The 15464-nt window shown below is 43.2% G+C and overlaps 1 protein-coding gene across 1 annotated transcript in view; it reads left to right on the plus strand.

Moving 5' to 3' along the window:
- INTS7 (integrator complex subunit 7) overlaps positions 1–13800 on the plus strand; it is a 182659-nt gene extending 168859 nt beyond the window's left edge. The window contains exon 20 of the mRNA XM_069233929.1: positions 13371–13800. Within this exon, the coding sequence (XP_069090030.1) occupies positions 13371–13652 (282 nt within the window). The 3' untranslated portion in view covers positions 13653–13800. The remainder of the gene's footprint in view (positions 1–13370) is intronic.
- Positions 13801–15464: the final 1664 nt, after the last annotated feature.

The following is a 15464-nucleotide window of genomic DNA, read 5'->3' on the forward strand; positions in this document are numbered from 1 at the left end:
AAAGCACAACTCCAAGGCCAGTGATTATTGAACCCAGATGAACCCGAAGGCCATACAGGACTGTGAGGCTAAACGTTATGTAGCCAAACACAAGGAGATTCAACAAGGTGAAAAGTTGTTCCCACAGCAGATCATCGTCACTGTCGAAGCCTTCAAGTAAGTCTAATAAAAGTATAAGTCAAAGCGAGAATCCGCTCCTTCATGCCCTTTTGGGCACCAGAGAGGCTGCACAAGGAGGCATGCTGTGAAGACATGAGCCAAAAGCATGGATCACTGCATGGGATTGGAAAGTCCTATATTCTTGTCACAGGGTTATAGGGTTGCCCCCAAAAACACTTTAAGGTCTGGAGCCCTGTGCAGATAGGTCCTGGGTCACTGATGGAGGTGTGGGACTACGTGCCATGTTTACTCGCAACACACATATGGGGGGGTGGGACTCTGCCCTGTTGTAACACTGTTTACTGGACTGATGTTGTGTGTGCTGTGATTGGTCCACTGCTTTTTTAGGGTCGAGCGCATAAGCACTCCGTCCCTTTTGTAATCTCTCTTTGGACTTTTAACCACACCCATGTCACGCCTGTCACTTTCATTGGTTTGTGGGCTTGCCTTTTAAAATCCGCTTGATTTCCTTAGTGAAAGGCATGTATACATCATGCCTTTTCCGGTGTTTAGCCCTCCTCGAGGGCACCGGCCAACTTCTGAAAACATACGAGGCTCCATGTTTTCAGCCTGGTTTCTGCACTACATTCTCTTTTTTTCTTTTTTTTTTTTTCCATGCAGCGCGATCACGCTTTTTTTTTTTTTTTTTCAATTTCAGCGCGATCGCTCTGGGTATTTTACATTGTGGTCGCTTTTTTTCTTTCAATTTATGTGCCAAGAAAAGTCCAAGTTTAGGCGCTTACAACACTAATAGCTCTAACTTGAGCAAATGCAAGACCTGTTGCATTGCAAATGCTTGTTATTATACTGCAGTATGGTTTGATACTTTATATTTGTTTAATGCTTGCAATGTCTTTACATGGCTGAGGTGTAAAAACAATAAAATGTTTTGTTTTTTAAACAAAAATATCTGCTACGTTACTGGCCAAGAAGCAGCCTCCAAGAGGCTAATGGGCTCATTCTACCAGGGCCAAAGGTGCTACCAGTGCGTTGATAAGCAGAATGACTGTCCTGGCATCGGTGCACATGTTCATGAAGCACTACTTTCTCTGCTGTCAGGTCTGGCGAAAGAGGCATTTTCTACTACAGGATTTTTTGATCCGAGCCAGTTCAGACCCACCACCTTGGGAGGTACCGCTACATTATCTATTCACATGGTGAAGAAACTGCAGTCATAAGTAGCCATCAGAAGAACAAGTTAATTTTTCTAGTGTATATTCTAACTGCAGATTCCTCACCAACCCTACTGTTTCCCTGTTCTATGAATTGTCCTTTTTTTCATGTGAAAAGAACCCAGTCTAGAGATTTGCACACTGGTCCTACCAGGCTGCCAATGGGTTCTGCATCTGAGGGTGCAGGCAACCTAAGAAAGCAACTGATGTCAGCGCAAAAGGGTGGTGCTTGTATGTGGCTCCGATCGTCACTTCTGGGGTGAAACAACATTGGTGCGGAGCCACACACCACCAAATACCAGCATGAAGAAGTTCTGCTTTGAAGTTTCCGTGTCCAGTCTGCTTCTGGGGAACATTCTCAAGCTGCGGAATCTGCGGTTAGAGAGAGTATCCACCAGAAAGATACTTACCAAAGGTAAATGAGCTGTTATTCTGGTATTTGGGTGTTTCGCTTTCCTCCACTGGAGCGAGGTAGTATATGTGGGCGGAGGTAATTGTAACTTCGTCTTTCCTCTCTATTTAGCGAGTTGTGGTTGGTTTGTCTTGAGGCACTTTGATCGGCATGTGAAGCTGTTCACTTTGATCCTTTATGAATTGTTGACCCTTCCGGACCACCTCATACCTTGCAAATCAGTAAAAAAAAAACAACTAGAAAATCATTAAAATAGCAGATTAGAATAAAGGTTCTCCTCGTGGCCTGTATGTTATGGTTTTGGGCTTTGTAAAATATTTTTAGATCTCTCTGTCAACATTTTGGTTTCACCTAATGTTTTGCCAGGCTAGAGCAATTTCTTTCCACCTTCTTAATGTGTTTCTAGCAAGTGTGTGTACTAGATTGCTACATGGGATTATTCAGCTCCTTAACACTGGCGTTTGTTTCTCGCATTGACTTCAGGACTTATTGCCTTCATAGATGTGAGTGACACTGTTCTTGTGTGTCTCCTCAGACCCTGTACTAGGGATATTGCCTTTGCATGATTTAAAAGGTGAGGAATCCGCAGATAGAAGTATCCATCAAAAGAATCAGTCACTTACCTTTGGTAGACACTCAATCTGCCTGTAGATTCCTCACCAGTCCATCTGTGTCCCTGTTCTGAGGAGTATTTTGTGATTAATAAGGATCCAAGCTAGCTTTTGCAATGCAATTCTTTGTCATCATTCTCTTTTTTGCTTCCTCTAATGGGGAAGCAAGGATTGGTCAGTGGGCCACCATATATGGCTCCTGGCATTCTATCCATGGACGTTCTGGGGCTGTGTTAGAACGTGGCCTCACCTGCCATCGCACGAGAGCTATTTAATCTTTTCCAGATCCAGTCTAGCATCTGTAGCATGTTCAGGAGGCAAGGAATCTGCAGGTAGATATTGTATCTACCAGCAAATTGTTACTGAATGTAAGTAACTTACTCTTCTGCTATCTGAGCAGATCTTCTGAACTCAATAAAACAAGTTTTGGATGTGGTAAGTTACAGTCTTCTTTTTTTACTACACATGTTTAATTTTCCTTCTATTCAGAAATAGAAACCAGTTTGTGTAACAAATTTTGTAGGGTCACTCCCCATCAGGCGTATACATGGAATCATCACAGAATATAAAGTTTCAGTGGAACATTCATTTTTGCATTTTTCTTCTCGCCCCCTCCTTGATATCTGGAGCCTGGACCATGCACCTATTTTCATACAATTTGCTCTGCAAACTGGGGAAACTGAAAAAAGCAGAGCAAAGATAACACATATTGTTTGACAGCTTTTGGACAGAAATACCCACTCACATTCAAGGTCATATGAGAATAACCAGAGGGGAATGTATGCATTGTCTTTTTTGCCCTTGGCGTCACATTAAGTTGGAAAAATCCTATTAGCATCAAGTATGTAATTTATGTCTTCCTATGACCACAGCAAAGGTAGCTGCTTCAAATGTAAGAAACCAATCCATTTGCTTTGTGTACACTCTACATCACCAGGAATTTGAAGGAAGTTTCCTAACTGAAAGCCAGAGTCATTGAGGGGTTTGAGAGCAATGTAGAGCAAGGGTACACCAATAGTCCTTTGTGGGCAGAAAGAGCAAGTTCTCCTAAATTCAGATAATGAAGGACCTGTCGTTAGGTTTTTGCCAACTCACAAATCTACCTGGAGAGATAACAAGAAGTGCAACTTGTTCAAACACCACCTTCAAGGGGTCCAAGTGAATTGTCTGTGATCCTTGACTCACATCGACACAGGGATCCCAAAAAACAGCCCCAAAGAATGAAGAGGTTTGTCTCCAAAAATGCTGTAAGCTGATCGACCTCAAAAGGTTACAAATACAGCTAAAGGAATGCTACCTCTGAAGCGTGCTTTGAAAGTGAGCATGCATCAACCTCAAAAAGAGGGGAATCTAAAAAATGAATTTGCACGCGAATGGTCAACTCTGGAAAGTCCACAAGAAATCCCTGAACATCTTAACAAAAAGACAAAAGTAATAGCCTCGATTCATGACAAATGAATGTACATTGGTCCGGATATATGCCAGATTGCTGCTAGGTCACAAAACGACATTGTTGGATCTAAAAAGGCTCTCAAAGCTCAGACGCACACTTCCACCACTACACCCAGGAGCTCACCACCTCAAAGTGAAAAGACCAACAAGAAGAACATTTCTTTTGAAGAATCTGTTTCCCAGAACTGCTTCAGTACCCTATTCCAAAGCTCAAAAAGAGCAACATATAGGATACGGCTCTTTATTCATTATCTGCTCAATTGCATGATGAGTCAGAGGATGATTATTCTCAGAACAGGTGTATAGGGCCCTTGTATCATGCACAGAAGATGCATTGGACCAGTGCGTAGTGAACTCTGATTCAATTGTACCCCTTTACTGTGTTTCTGCTTGATGAGACTTCAGCTTATCGCTCTGACATACAACGTGCTACCTTTCACTATGGGGTGAGAGTAACTGTCAATGAAAAACAGGGTGATGTCCTCATGGACTCTGTCGTATTCAGAACAGTCTGTCCAGTGGCACCCTATATTGACTGAGCTAGACCGAGCTCATGATTGAGAGGGGCGGTATATAGAGGGTGAACATTGGAGGTATATCTGCTAGCAGCAGAGAATGAGTACCTGCATATTGTAGTGGGTAGTATTACTTTTTAAAGTATATTGAAGTACTTCTCTTTTATATGGACAAGCACTGAGCTGGCCTACAATTGTTACAGTGGTGGATGTTTGAGTCCTGAGCTTGTTGTACCCTCACACTAACCTCCCTGAGAAGCTTGAGACTGCTTGCCATTGCTAACACTGAGAGTCAAGTGCTGTAGGGGCTGGACATGGACCAATTTGTAATGTCGTTTATGATGGGCCTGGGGGGAAGCAGCCTAAACCACGACTCCTTAACAACGATGGTCATTATCCACGAACAACTTTCCTCTGCCTTAACCTCGCATGTCCAGAACAACGAACATGGCGGGGGGGTTGGGGTAGTTTTAGTTTTTAGGGGTGGGGGGCAGGGGTGTAGGGGTTGCAGTAGTTTTAGGGGCGGGGATAAGGAGGTTGGGGTAATTTTAGTTTTTAGGGGCAGGGTTGGGGTAGTTTTAGGGATAGGGTGGGGTAGTTTTAGGTTTTTGGGGCAGGGTGGGGGATCAGGGTAGTTGGGTTTTGTGGGTGGGGGATCGGGTAGTTTTAGGTTTTAGGGACGAGGTGGGGTAGTTTTAGGGTGGGGGCTGCAGTAGGTTTTGGGGGCGGGAGTGGGGGGGGTCAGAATAGTTTTAGGGTGGAGGTTGGGGTAGTTTTAGGTTTTAGGGGTGGGGGTTTGGGGTTGCGGTAGTTTAGGGTTGTGGGGTCATGTTAGTTTTAGAGGCGGGTGGGTGTCAGGGGGATCGCATGCTGGAACCATGCATGCCGTTCCACGCATGCCTTTACAACGAAAAATCATTGTTAAGGCATTCATGGTAAAGGCATTAGTAGTAACAACGCAGTCGCTGTTCCGACCGTGTTGTTGAGGCATGCGTGGTTCCAGCATGCGTCGTTCTGATGTACATTCGGGCCTGGGACGTCAATTCAATCCAATTCTGCCCTGATCTTCCTACATTTAGCGTGTCTCTTCTTAAACCTACTTGTAAACATACTGTCAGTGGCATGGAATTTGCAGTGAGGATTGTTGTTCTTTTCTGAACTTGTTTCCCAATTCTTTAGAGTACATTTCTTCTCCAGACATTCCTTTGCTGTGTTCAGGATGTTAAAGAAGTGGATGTAGTCCTTACAACTTGGAAAGGTAGATCATTGTATAGGCCAGATGTTTGTTTTATAAGTAAGTTGTGTTAATGTTGATGTGTTCCTCACATGTTGGACTGAAGATCTAAAATCTAGAAATTTAAAAAAGAGCAATCTGTGAAAAGTCAGCTCTTCCTTTTCTCTGGTGCAGATATGGAACATGCAGCCAACTGTTTTTATTTCCACTGTTGCTCTAGTTAAATCATGCTGTTTCATTTCTCCAGATTGAGTCACTGTACTTAGCGTTTTGCCTTCTGACAATTACCATCTGAATGCGTGATGACTCTAAAGGCAATAAGTCATCCCACTACTCTGAACTAACCACTGTGCAGCCACTTACTAAAATTTCATCACACATAGTACAATGCCTTTATTTCTCTAAAGGAAGGGCACTGTTTGAATGTACTTGTCAACAGTGGCTGCCTCCCTACAAAACAGTGCAATTCTGTTTAAGTTCTTGTCATCAAAGCCTTTGTGAAAGGTTTGAGAAGAGTTATTTCACCTAGGTCTCCCTGTATGCCCACTTGGAATCTCGTGATTGTACTAGCAAGCTTTATGAGTCTGTCTTTTAAGCCACTATATTTATCCTCCCTTCAGGCGTTTTATATAGAAATTTGCTTTTCTGGTAGCAGTCCTCTTCCTCTACAGAGTCCGTGATTTCCAGCTCTGTCAGACTCCATGGTGTCTCTACCTCCCCAGGATGTGATAACATTGGCATATATACGTGGCTGGTTGCATCCCTGGTGTCAGTTCCTATTTTTCCATGCCTTAATAAACAAGGGTCTTGAGCTGTTCTTTAGTGTTTACTGAATTTCTTCACGTTTATTACTAAACCAGATTAGGTCAAATGTCACATCCTAGAGTCTGAGTGAACTAATCTTGTTGACATTGTCTAAAGAAGATGCCTTTGTCTGATCCCCATTATACCTGTATGTGGTGTCTAGGGCTTGACCAAGATTCTTCGGCTTGTAGCTCTGAGAACACAGGGAGTAGGAAGCCAAACTGTTTGTAACGAGGGGCCATACGAACACCCCAAAACACACTCCCTCTACTCTCCCATAAGTACGTCTCCTGACAGTGAATGTTAACTCAAGAGGTCCTCCTCCAAAAAAAATAAGAAACACAAAATAAATAGGTTGTCTTCCTATAGAAAGGGTCCCTCTCCAAGGACTTGCAGTGCTGTTCCTGCAAGCCCTCTTCTGAGTGATCCTAGTTCATAAGAAGTGAGTTTCATTCTCCTTCCACCTACCCTTCACAGGCAGGGCCTTTGCACAGGTCATTCGAACACCTTGAGTACTGCCCTTCATCTCTCTGGGCTAGACTTGAAGGGTGTGACAACTCCTGCAGCTTGGCGATCTTTTGGCTGTGACCCCAGCACCACCTAGCTCTGTGCCACAAGAGGCAGTGACCTCCGCTCGAGTCCCAAAGGCACTGCCACTGGAAGGCATGGTCTGATTGTCTTGGTGCTCCCTCACTGTTCAAAGGCTGCATGGTTAATTTGAGTAACAAGAGAAAAGGTGGAGGGATCTTTCTAAGACTGACTTCTAGTTGAGTTTCTTTCCAGAGCTCAAAGATCTGCTTCAAAATTATTTGTCAAGAATTCAGTCCCCTCATCATGTCTAACTCAAATTTTACACACACAGAAAAGTTGATATGGAGCTAATCACCATCTCCATTCATATCACACAGATGCTGAGCTATTCTTGGACCTTTCAAATGCTAGTGGTCTTAATGCATCTCCTGAAACAGATGTGCTATATCCTTTGCTCCCTCCTCCTGAAGAGGTCTGTCGATCAGTTGTGTGTAAAATAATGGAAGTACTTGAGTTGTCCTTGCTACTTGCAGAACCTAAATCCAACATCCTGACTGAAATGTTACAGCTGTCTTCAACAGCACCGGAACTCCTTTATTATTGGAACCAGTGCCAGCAGATCACTCTGAGCCGTAGCCCTTCTGATCTGAAGCTCTTATCCGTGCATCTAAAGAACTTGGTGTTTCTAACATAATTTTCTAAAATTAACACCAACGCTTTGCCCATTGCACCACCAGACCATGAGCGCAAAGGGCTTCACAAGAAGTACCCCACAAAGTCTTTGCCTTTGGCAGTTTGTCTCTATGTACTGTGACTGCCACTTACTTCTTAGGACAGTATGTCCACATCTTGTGGGAAATGGGAAAATTGGCTGTGATTAGCCTTCCAGATTAAATGAATAAACTATTTTCTGTCCTAGTGATTAACTGTCTGGATGCCTCTAAACAATCCTTAAATGTGACTAAGACACATGTGGCTTATTCTTTGGCTACTGTGGTACCCTCTATAGTATGCCTGAAAGGGCTTCCTAGGATTTTCTGGGGATATCCAGGCTATGTTAATTGACATTCCCCTCTATTGAGAGGCTTTTCAGAAAGAAAAACAGTCACACTATTGCAGTTTGCTGGGTTTAACCACCCAATCTAAACGTTCCACTAACAATGTCATCATTTTAGCAGTATCTCTAGGAACTCTACGAGTTCAGAACCCACAACAATTCAACAGCTTTTTTCCTGATACAGTTTGAATTAAGGTACACCAGCAACAGCAGCTCCAGTCCCTCCTTATAATCTTTGGTTTCAAAACCGCTTTGATTCCTCCTCCCTCATGTATCAGTTTCTAATAGGAGTGAGGAACTCTTATTTTCTAGCCAATTAGGACTAATCTATTAGCTGCTACACTTGTCTGCAAGGGCTATGCCCTTACATTTCTGTCCACTCTTCCAGAGCACCCATTTATTTGCAAGGAAGTGCACCCTGGCTAATGCCTCAATCTTGGAGGTGGATGTTCTATCCCTGTTATATAAGGCATAATAATACCTTTACTTGATCCCCAAGAAGGACAGAGGCTTATGGCTTATTCTGGACCACAGAGTTTCTTTGTTTGCCTGGGAAAGTTCAAAATGCTGTCTCTTAAATCGTCATCCTGGCCCTACACCTGCAGGACTAGATAGTCACCTTGGATCTCTAGTATACCTATTCCAAGCTCTCAGACGTCCGCTTAACAGTGACTCCCAGCTCTGCCAAATGCGGTTCTACCCTCTGGTCTATTCCATAAATCTTCACCAGTGTGCTTACAGTTAGGGGGTCCTACACAAGAGGTCAGTAGTCAGTGTAATTTCATAGTTGTATGACTGGCAGGTGAAGATTTGATCCCCTACAATGGATGGGTCTCCAACCTTTTCTGTTGTGAGAGCTACTTCTGATCAGTGAAAATCATAGTGAGCTACTGAAGGCTAAACAACTCATGCATTGGTACCAGGTACCCCCACGGCCAGCTTAATTAACTTTAAACTTAATGTCCATAGATCCAGTTACTATGGTTTGAACAAAATACTTTGACCAGGAGCAATATGACAAGGTTGCCAGGTGTGTCACTGGGAGACCGTGGCCTTTTGGGAATATATGAACATGTGCGTATGAATGGGATACATGTGTATGGTGACTGCTGAGAGCCTGTGTTGTATGTACTTGTGGCACAGGATATACCTTTCAGCATATGTGGCACCATTACACGTGTAGCACAAACATACAACCATTTTTTTAATGGGAGAAATTTTTAGTGCAGAAAAATGTTCTGTGAAAATGTTAAAAATATGGAATATTTTTCTGCACTTTAAATTTCCCCCACTTAAAAAAAAATCAATACTGTATTTTTCAGTTACACATATGTCACTGTGTCTACTGGCCACGGGGGGCAAGAGGCCTGCTGTTTGTAAATGTGACACTTTGAAATAGCAGAAAATTAAAATGATGAGTAAACTTAATCATTAAGGTAACTTTTCATTATAATGTTATCCAATGTAATGGCATTCAGAAACATCATTTTGTCCTCACCCTCCAATACTGAGTTGAGAAGGACTTTTATTTAAGAGTTAAATACCTCAGTGCTTCAGTTTTTCACCTTTGTGCCCCAACTGCAACCTGGGTCGTAAATCTGACTGAGCACTTCTCATTATCAGGCCCTGCTATCTGCAACCTGATGATAATAATGCAAATAAACATAACCTTCCCTTAACTTTAAAAGGAAAATGAGACCCTGTTCTTATTTAAAAATAAAATCTGGGCCACAATCTACAAGTGTCTGGGAGCTACTGGGAGCTCTCAACTGGTTGGAGACACCTGGAAACACCTGTTTAGACCATCTGGAAAGCACTCCGAACCTGTGTTATTGCCTGGGCTTTCAGTCAACCAACAAAATTCCCATCTTTCCCAGTCTCAGATATTGAACTTCATTGGAGTATTCCTGTGCACAACCTGCATAAGAGCCAGTCTGTGTCCTGATAAAAGCTCAGATATTTGGAAAATGATTCTGATAATTCCAAGTTCAAATAAGATTTTCCAGGGTTTTTGCCTGTTGCCCCTCCAACCTTATTGTGTCTTTGCTTCAGTCTACTGCAGACACAGGCCAACATTGATATTGATGCCTCCTTGTTGGGCTGGGGTGCTCATCTAGGGGAGATGATGGTGCAGAACCTTTGATGGCCATCAGAACTATGCATGTGCATCGATATGCTATATCTGAATGCAGCATGTCTAGCCAATAATGCCATTCTCCTGTCCATCTCAAGGTGTGCTGTTACAGGTACTTTTGTTCAATACCACCACCATCTAATACATCCGTCGGCATGTCTGATTAGGTTCTTGGCCTCTTCTAGGAAGGACTTGTGGCAGTGGACTCTACAAAGAGGCATTATCCAGGTGGCAGTCTGTTTGGCGGGGACTTGAGTTGCCTGTCTCTAGAGGATCACAAATGGGAGATCCATTCTGATGTGACAGAAATGATGTTCTCCCATTTGGGACGTCTGTTCACAGACTTCTTTGCCATGGCTTTGAACAAGAGATTACCTCTATTCTGTGCCCTGCACTGTCCACCACGTGATTCACTAGAGGATGCCTTATGATTTACTTAGTTGCAGGGTCTGCTTTATCCTTTCCAATAGATTACTCTGCTTTCAAAGGTTCTGCGTAAGATGCAAGAAGATCGAACACAAATGATTGTTATGCTTTGACAAAGACTGTGTCAGATCTGCCAGTTGTGAAGCACCAGGTCTGCTCTTTTTATCAAGAAGTCTTGACCCCAAGCAATTTTTGGTGATGATAGTGTACACCACCTAAAGAAAGTACCATCAATAAGGAAGCTTACTGAATGAGGAAAAAACACGTGTCTGTAATTCTAGCAAGGAGATCACCACTAGGCTTCCACAAGAGAATCCAATTGTTCAGACATGGAAAGAGAAAAATAAGCAGATTAGCTGCAGACGAGAACCCAAACCCCTAGAACCACAGACCTGGCATAGGCCTAGACAGTGACTGACTTAAAAAAAAAAAAAAAAACCCTAGAAAGCAAATCGAAAGTAGCAATTGAGTAAAAGTTATTGGGGAGTGAAGAACCTGCAGGAAAAAGTAAACATTCAGACACGTGTGCAATGCATCCATTTAAGGCCCTGAATGGTTTTTATAGTGTGCAGAGACGAGAAGTAGAAGTTGACCAGAAGTGAAACCACCATTTTAATTGAGGGTATTCCTTTATAGGTAATTACCCAATACCCTATCAGGTTACTATTTATAAAATAGTTGCAGGGAACCAGCATAAGGTAACTGCTACAGCTTTTCCACCCCTCCCCCTTGCCCTCCACGTAGCAAGGAACCAGAGCACTCAGCTGAGCTTTGAGTACACATGGGTGGAAACCCCCGCACTCGCAGCGTTCACTGACTTCATGCCAAAGCTATTAGGAGGATTCCAGCCTCTTTAGGCAATGCAGGAGGCCTGGGAGCTTCATGTGGGCAGAGCCTTCCACGACTTTAGTGGGCCAAGAAAGTAGAATACCCTCACAAACATTTCTTTAACTCATAATTTAAATATATCCAGTTTAATGTCTTTTATGAAGCATATCTGACCACGAGTTGTTGAAGATGCGAGCTCTGAATGCCCCAGACACTTTGCTCCTTTTATCTGAGACCACTGGAATGTCGAGTCCTGTGTTCCTTGAGCAGAGCTTGCTTGAGCCTCTTCAAACTTTCAAAACCTTGTAGAGCTGAATTTAAATCATCGGATATGTCTCTTCTCCATGTTAAGTGGCCTACAGCATTGAACTGGAAGAGTAACAGGTTTCCTGTGCTGCATCAGAGACCGAGTGGAATGCTGAGGCGGATGGAGGTTGAGAACATAATTTTGAAACGGGAAGGATGCCAGAGCGCACTGCCAAGATCTTGTATCGAGCCATTAGGACGCGATGCTGTTGGAACTGCGTGAAATCATGAGGGATGACACTAAACCCGCATGTTCCTTCAACTGCCACTCACACTTACTCCATGGCCTATTGACTGTTTGATTCCCACTCCAGTGCTCTCATGCGCACCCCATTCTCACCTCTTCACTTCTTTCATGGCATTCTTCTTCCCCTTTAAGCTGCAAAAGGTTAATGGTAGTGTAGAGGCTTTTCGAAACTGACGTGCATAGTGCCACATTGGTAGACTGGTCGTGATGTAACGCCTTCCCACCCCACAGCCCCTATCGCAAGTAGCTGCACATTATTCACAATTACCCACCACCCTATCATATGCTGCAGGCACTTTGTTACACAATTTCTAACTTGTCTGCAATGCCCTGTTTAGTTAATATGTGTTTATGCACTGTATTTTATTGATATGTTAAATACACGTTGAGTCATAACTGTCAGCTGACTGCACAGTGCTGACATTTTTGTATCCTAGCTTGTGGATTGATAGTAAGTCCTTTAGTTGCATTACAGCCTCCATCAGTGTCATCATGATTGAATTTTATGTTTATTGTCAACTCAAGTATTGTGTGACCCATTGCTGGCGGGATTGGTTATATTGTACATCTTGCCAAGATCAATACAAATATGTTTCTTTTTTAAAAAGAGAGAGAGAGAGAGAGAGAGAGAACACCGCCATGTATGTAAGCCCAGACTCCAGTCTCTCAACCCGAGTGCAGCGCCTACACCCAACCCACATTGGAGGACTCCGTGACCTGTTTCCTTGCCATATGGGGGTCTGACCACGAGGTTTGTAACAGAAGGACCCTCCAGTGGGCATTCATGTTCGTTTTTCTAGGGTCATGGCTGCTTCCACTGCTCTCAGAGGTAGCTCACCTTTTCCGGGTGGCCACTAGGTCTTTCCTTCATTCTCTGTATAGCTTTGAGTAACATTGTCTGGCAACCTGGCCGCAGCGTGATGGATACTTCACTGGAGCGGTTTTGCATGATTTCCTTTGTTCTGTACCGCAGCCCTGTGAGTATTGCTTTGGGCCTTTTTCACAAGGCGAGGAATCTGCAGCATTGTCCATCAGAAGAAAACATTACTTAACTCAGTAGAAATGGTTATGATCGATCGTTTATCTTTCCACAGATTGCTCTCCGCCCTTCTTTATGCCTTTCTGAGATAGTGCTGACAATATTCAATAAATCGGTTCCAGTTGTTCTGCTGTTTCATTATCTGCTGTCAATGAAGTCTATTCCTTTCTTCTCTGCACACTTCAGTTGGTCGTGGAAAAAACGTAAGGAACTGATGTCTGTGAGCATACATAGTCCAAAACGTGTGCCAGATCCACTCTGGTGACTGGGGAGATTCATTCTCAAGGTGAGTAATCTGCTGGAAGAAGTAGGTCCCACCAGGAAAGTCATTATTAAGTTAAGTAACTTTTACTTCTTTTGTGTAGTTGACTGTTGTTATTAAAGTGTAAGTTACTCCAGAAGTTTGTTCTAAAATCCATCCTACCGCTCTCTGCTTTTTCCAGGTGCCTCTTGACAGCATGACAAATGAAATTGAACAAAAAGTCGAGCCTCACAATGACTACTTCAGCACTCAGTTTCTGTTGAACTTTTCTGTCTTTGGCACACACAATATAACAGTAGAGTCCTCAGTCATAGACTCTAACGGAATTGTGTGGAAAACCGGTCCAAAAACAACCATATTTGTGAAATCCCTGGAGGATCCATACTCCCAACAAGTCCGCCTACAACAGCAGCAAGTACAGCAGCCTTCTCAGCAGCAAAGAGCCGCGTACTCTCGGTTTTAGCAGCATGATGAGCATAGGAGCAGCGGCACCAGCAAAGCTTATGTGTTTTTAAGCAGTGCCAGTACTCTTGCTTGTTTTATAAAATTAAAATTGGCACCCGGAGATGCTATTTGTAAAGAAAATATATAATAAAAACAATTAAATATTATGTAACAAGTGTTTTTATGTAATGTTGATTACCTGCTCTGTGGCTGTGATATGAAACCGAATGATTGGACGTGTGTGTTTAGTTTATTTGCAGATGTGCAAAATGTAATGTGCAATTTATTACTGTTGTTGAGTGTCAGTAGGGCCTACAGCCCAGCAGAAGGCAACGCTTCAAGTGGTTCATATCCATCTCCTCCACCTACTGTGCTCTGCAAATGGAAATTTATTATTGGGTGTTGAGCACAGGGGATTCAACAGTATAAAAGCACAAAATGCAGTAGAGTTGGATCAGATTAGCTTGTTCTATTGTAATAACGTTTTGCAACAGATCTGACTGATCTACGCAGGCATTTGGAGCAGAGTCTGGGGGGGGGGATTGGCATACTGGTCAGCTGCTCTCACACAGCCGAGCTTAGCAGTGGGAGAGAGGCAGAGCAGTGTACTGGCAAACATCAGATATGTTTAAGTGGCATCTGCAGTCTTGCATGCCCAGTGTCTGTGAGGCCTGACTGAGTGCAGGTAGGCACTGTCAAATGCAGTAGTTATCAAATCAAGCTTTATTCAGTTCATTGTACAAAGATAAATGCAAACCTCCTAAAATCCATTGAGGTATCCAAGGTTGAAATATTTTCATCATGTCTAAAAATTTGCAGATCTTAAAATTAGAATATAAAACATAATCATCCTCTCCCTATTCCTGTCCCATCTCATTTGGCCATCCTAAGTAGTATACCTTGGGTATCAAGCAACAGGAGAATTCACCCACTGGATGCGAAGATCCAGTCTGTATTGGAGTGGGATGTTCCTGCTACCCAGTTTCAGGTGAGCGTCATTTTAAGACTCACTGGATTCTGCAGGACTTTTGTTGCCAAGTATTAGTCAATAGATCAGCCCTTGACAGCCCTGACATCTAAAAAGCAGCCTAAGAATGTGATATGGGAAGCAAAGTGTCAGAAGGCTGTTGAAGATCTCAGGGCAGCATTATTCCGCGGCCATGTGTTGTGAAGGCACCTGTCTACTGGCTCAGTTTATTGACAAGAGTAGAGAGTTTTTCTAGTGGCATTCATCAGTCTCAAGACTGCTTCCGTCCGAACAGAACTGGGCTGCCATTGAAAAAGAATGCTTTGTGATATTGTGAGCCCTGATGAGGTTCCATCCCTTATTTCTTTGGCACAAAGAATATCGTCCAGACAGATCACAAGCTACATAAGTTGCTGATGGTTATGATGGGTGAGAATCCCAAATTGCTGTGATTCTCTTTCTCAATACAAGGCCTGAATTTCCCTGTAGTACACAAAGCTGAAATTTAACTTGGGAATGGAGATGGGCATTCCCGCTAGTTTTGCCGATCTAACAACAGGGCTTATACACTAGTTAAGATAGGTTCCTGGTAGTTTTATCTAGGTGGGGCAGGTGTTGGGACGGGAATTTCCATACATGGTACAATGGCATGTTCCCCTGACTCGAGTGGCATAACTAACTGCACGTGAGTCTGATCTTAACCGGCCCAGTGATCATGCTAATCTAGCATGTGCACTGAGGTCTAAGCCTGTCCATGGTAATAAATTGGTTCTGTGATGAGGAGGGGCGCACAAAGTATGCCCTAATTTTCCCTCACATGGGACTACTGTCCATGTACTGGGCTGCTGAAATGATAATGGCGGT

Source organism: Pleurodeles waltl, chromosome 5 (assembly GCF_031143425.1).
Source record: "Pleurodeles waltl isolate 20211129_DDA chromosome 5, aPleWal1.hap1.20221129, whole genome shotgun sequence".
NCBI lineage: Eukaryota > Metazoa > Chordata > Amphibia > Caudata > Salamandridae > Pleurodeles > Pleurodeles waltl.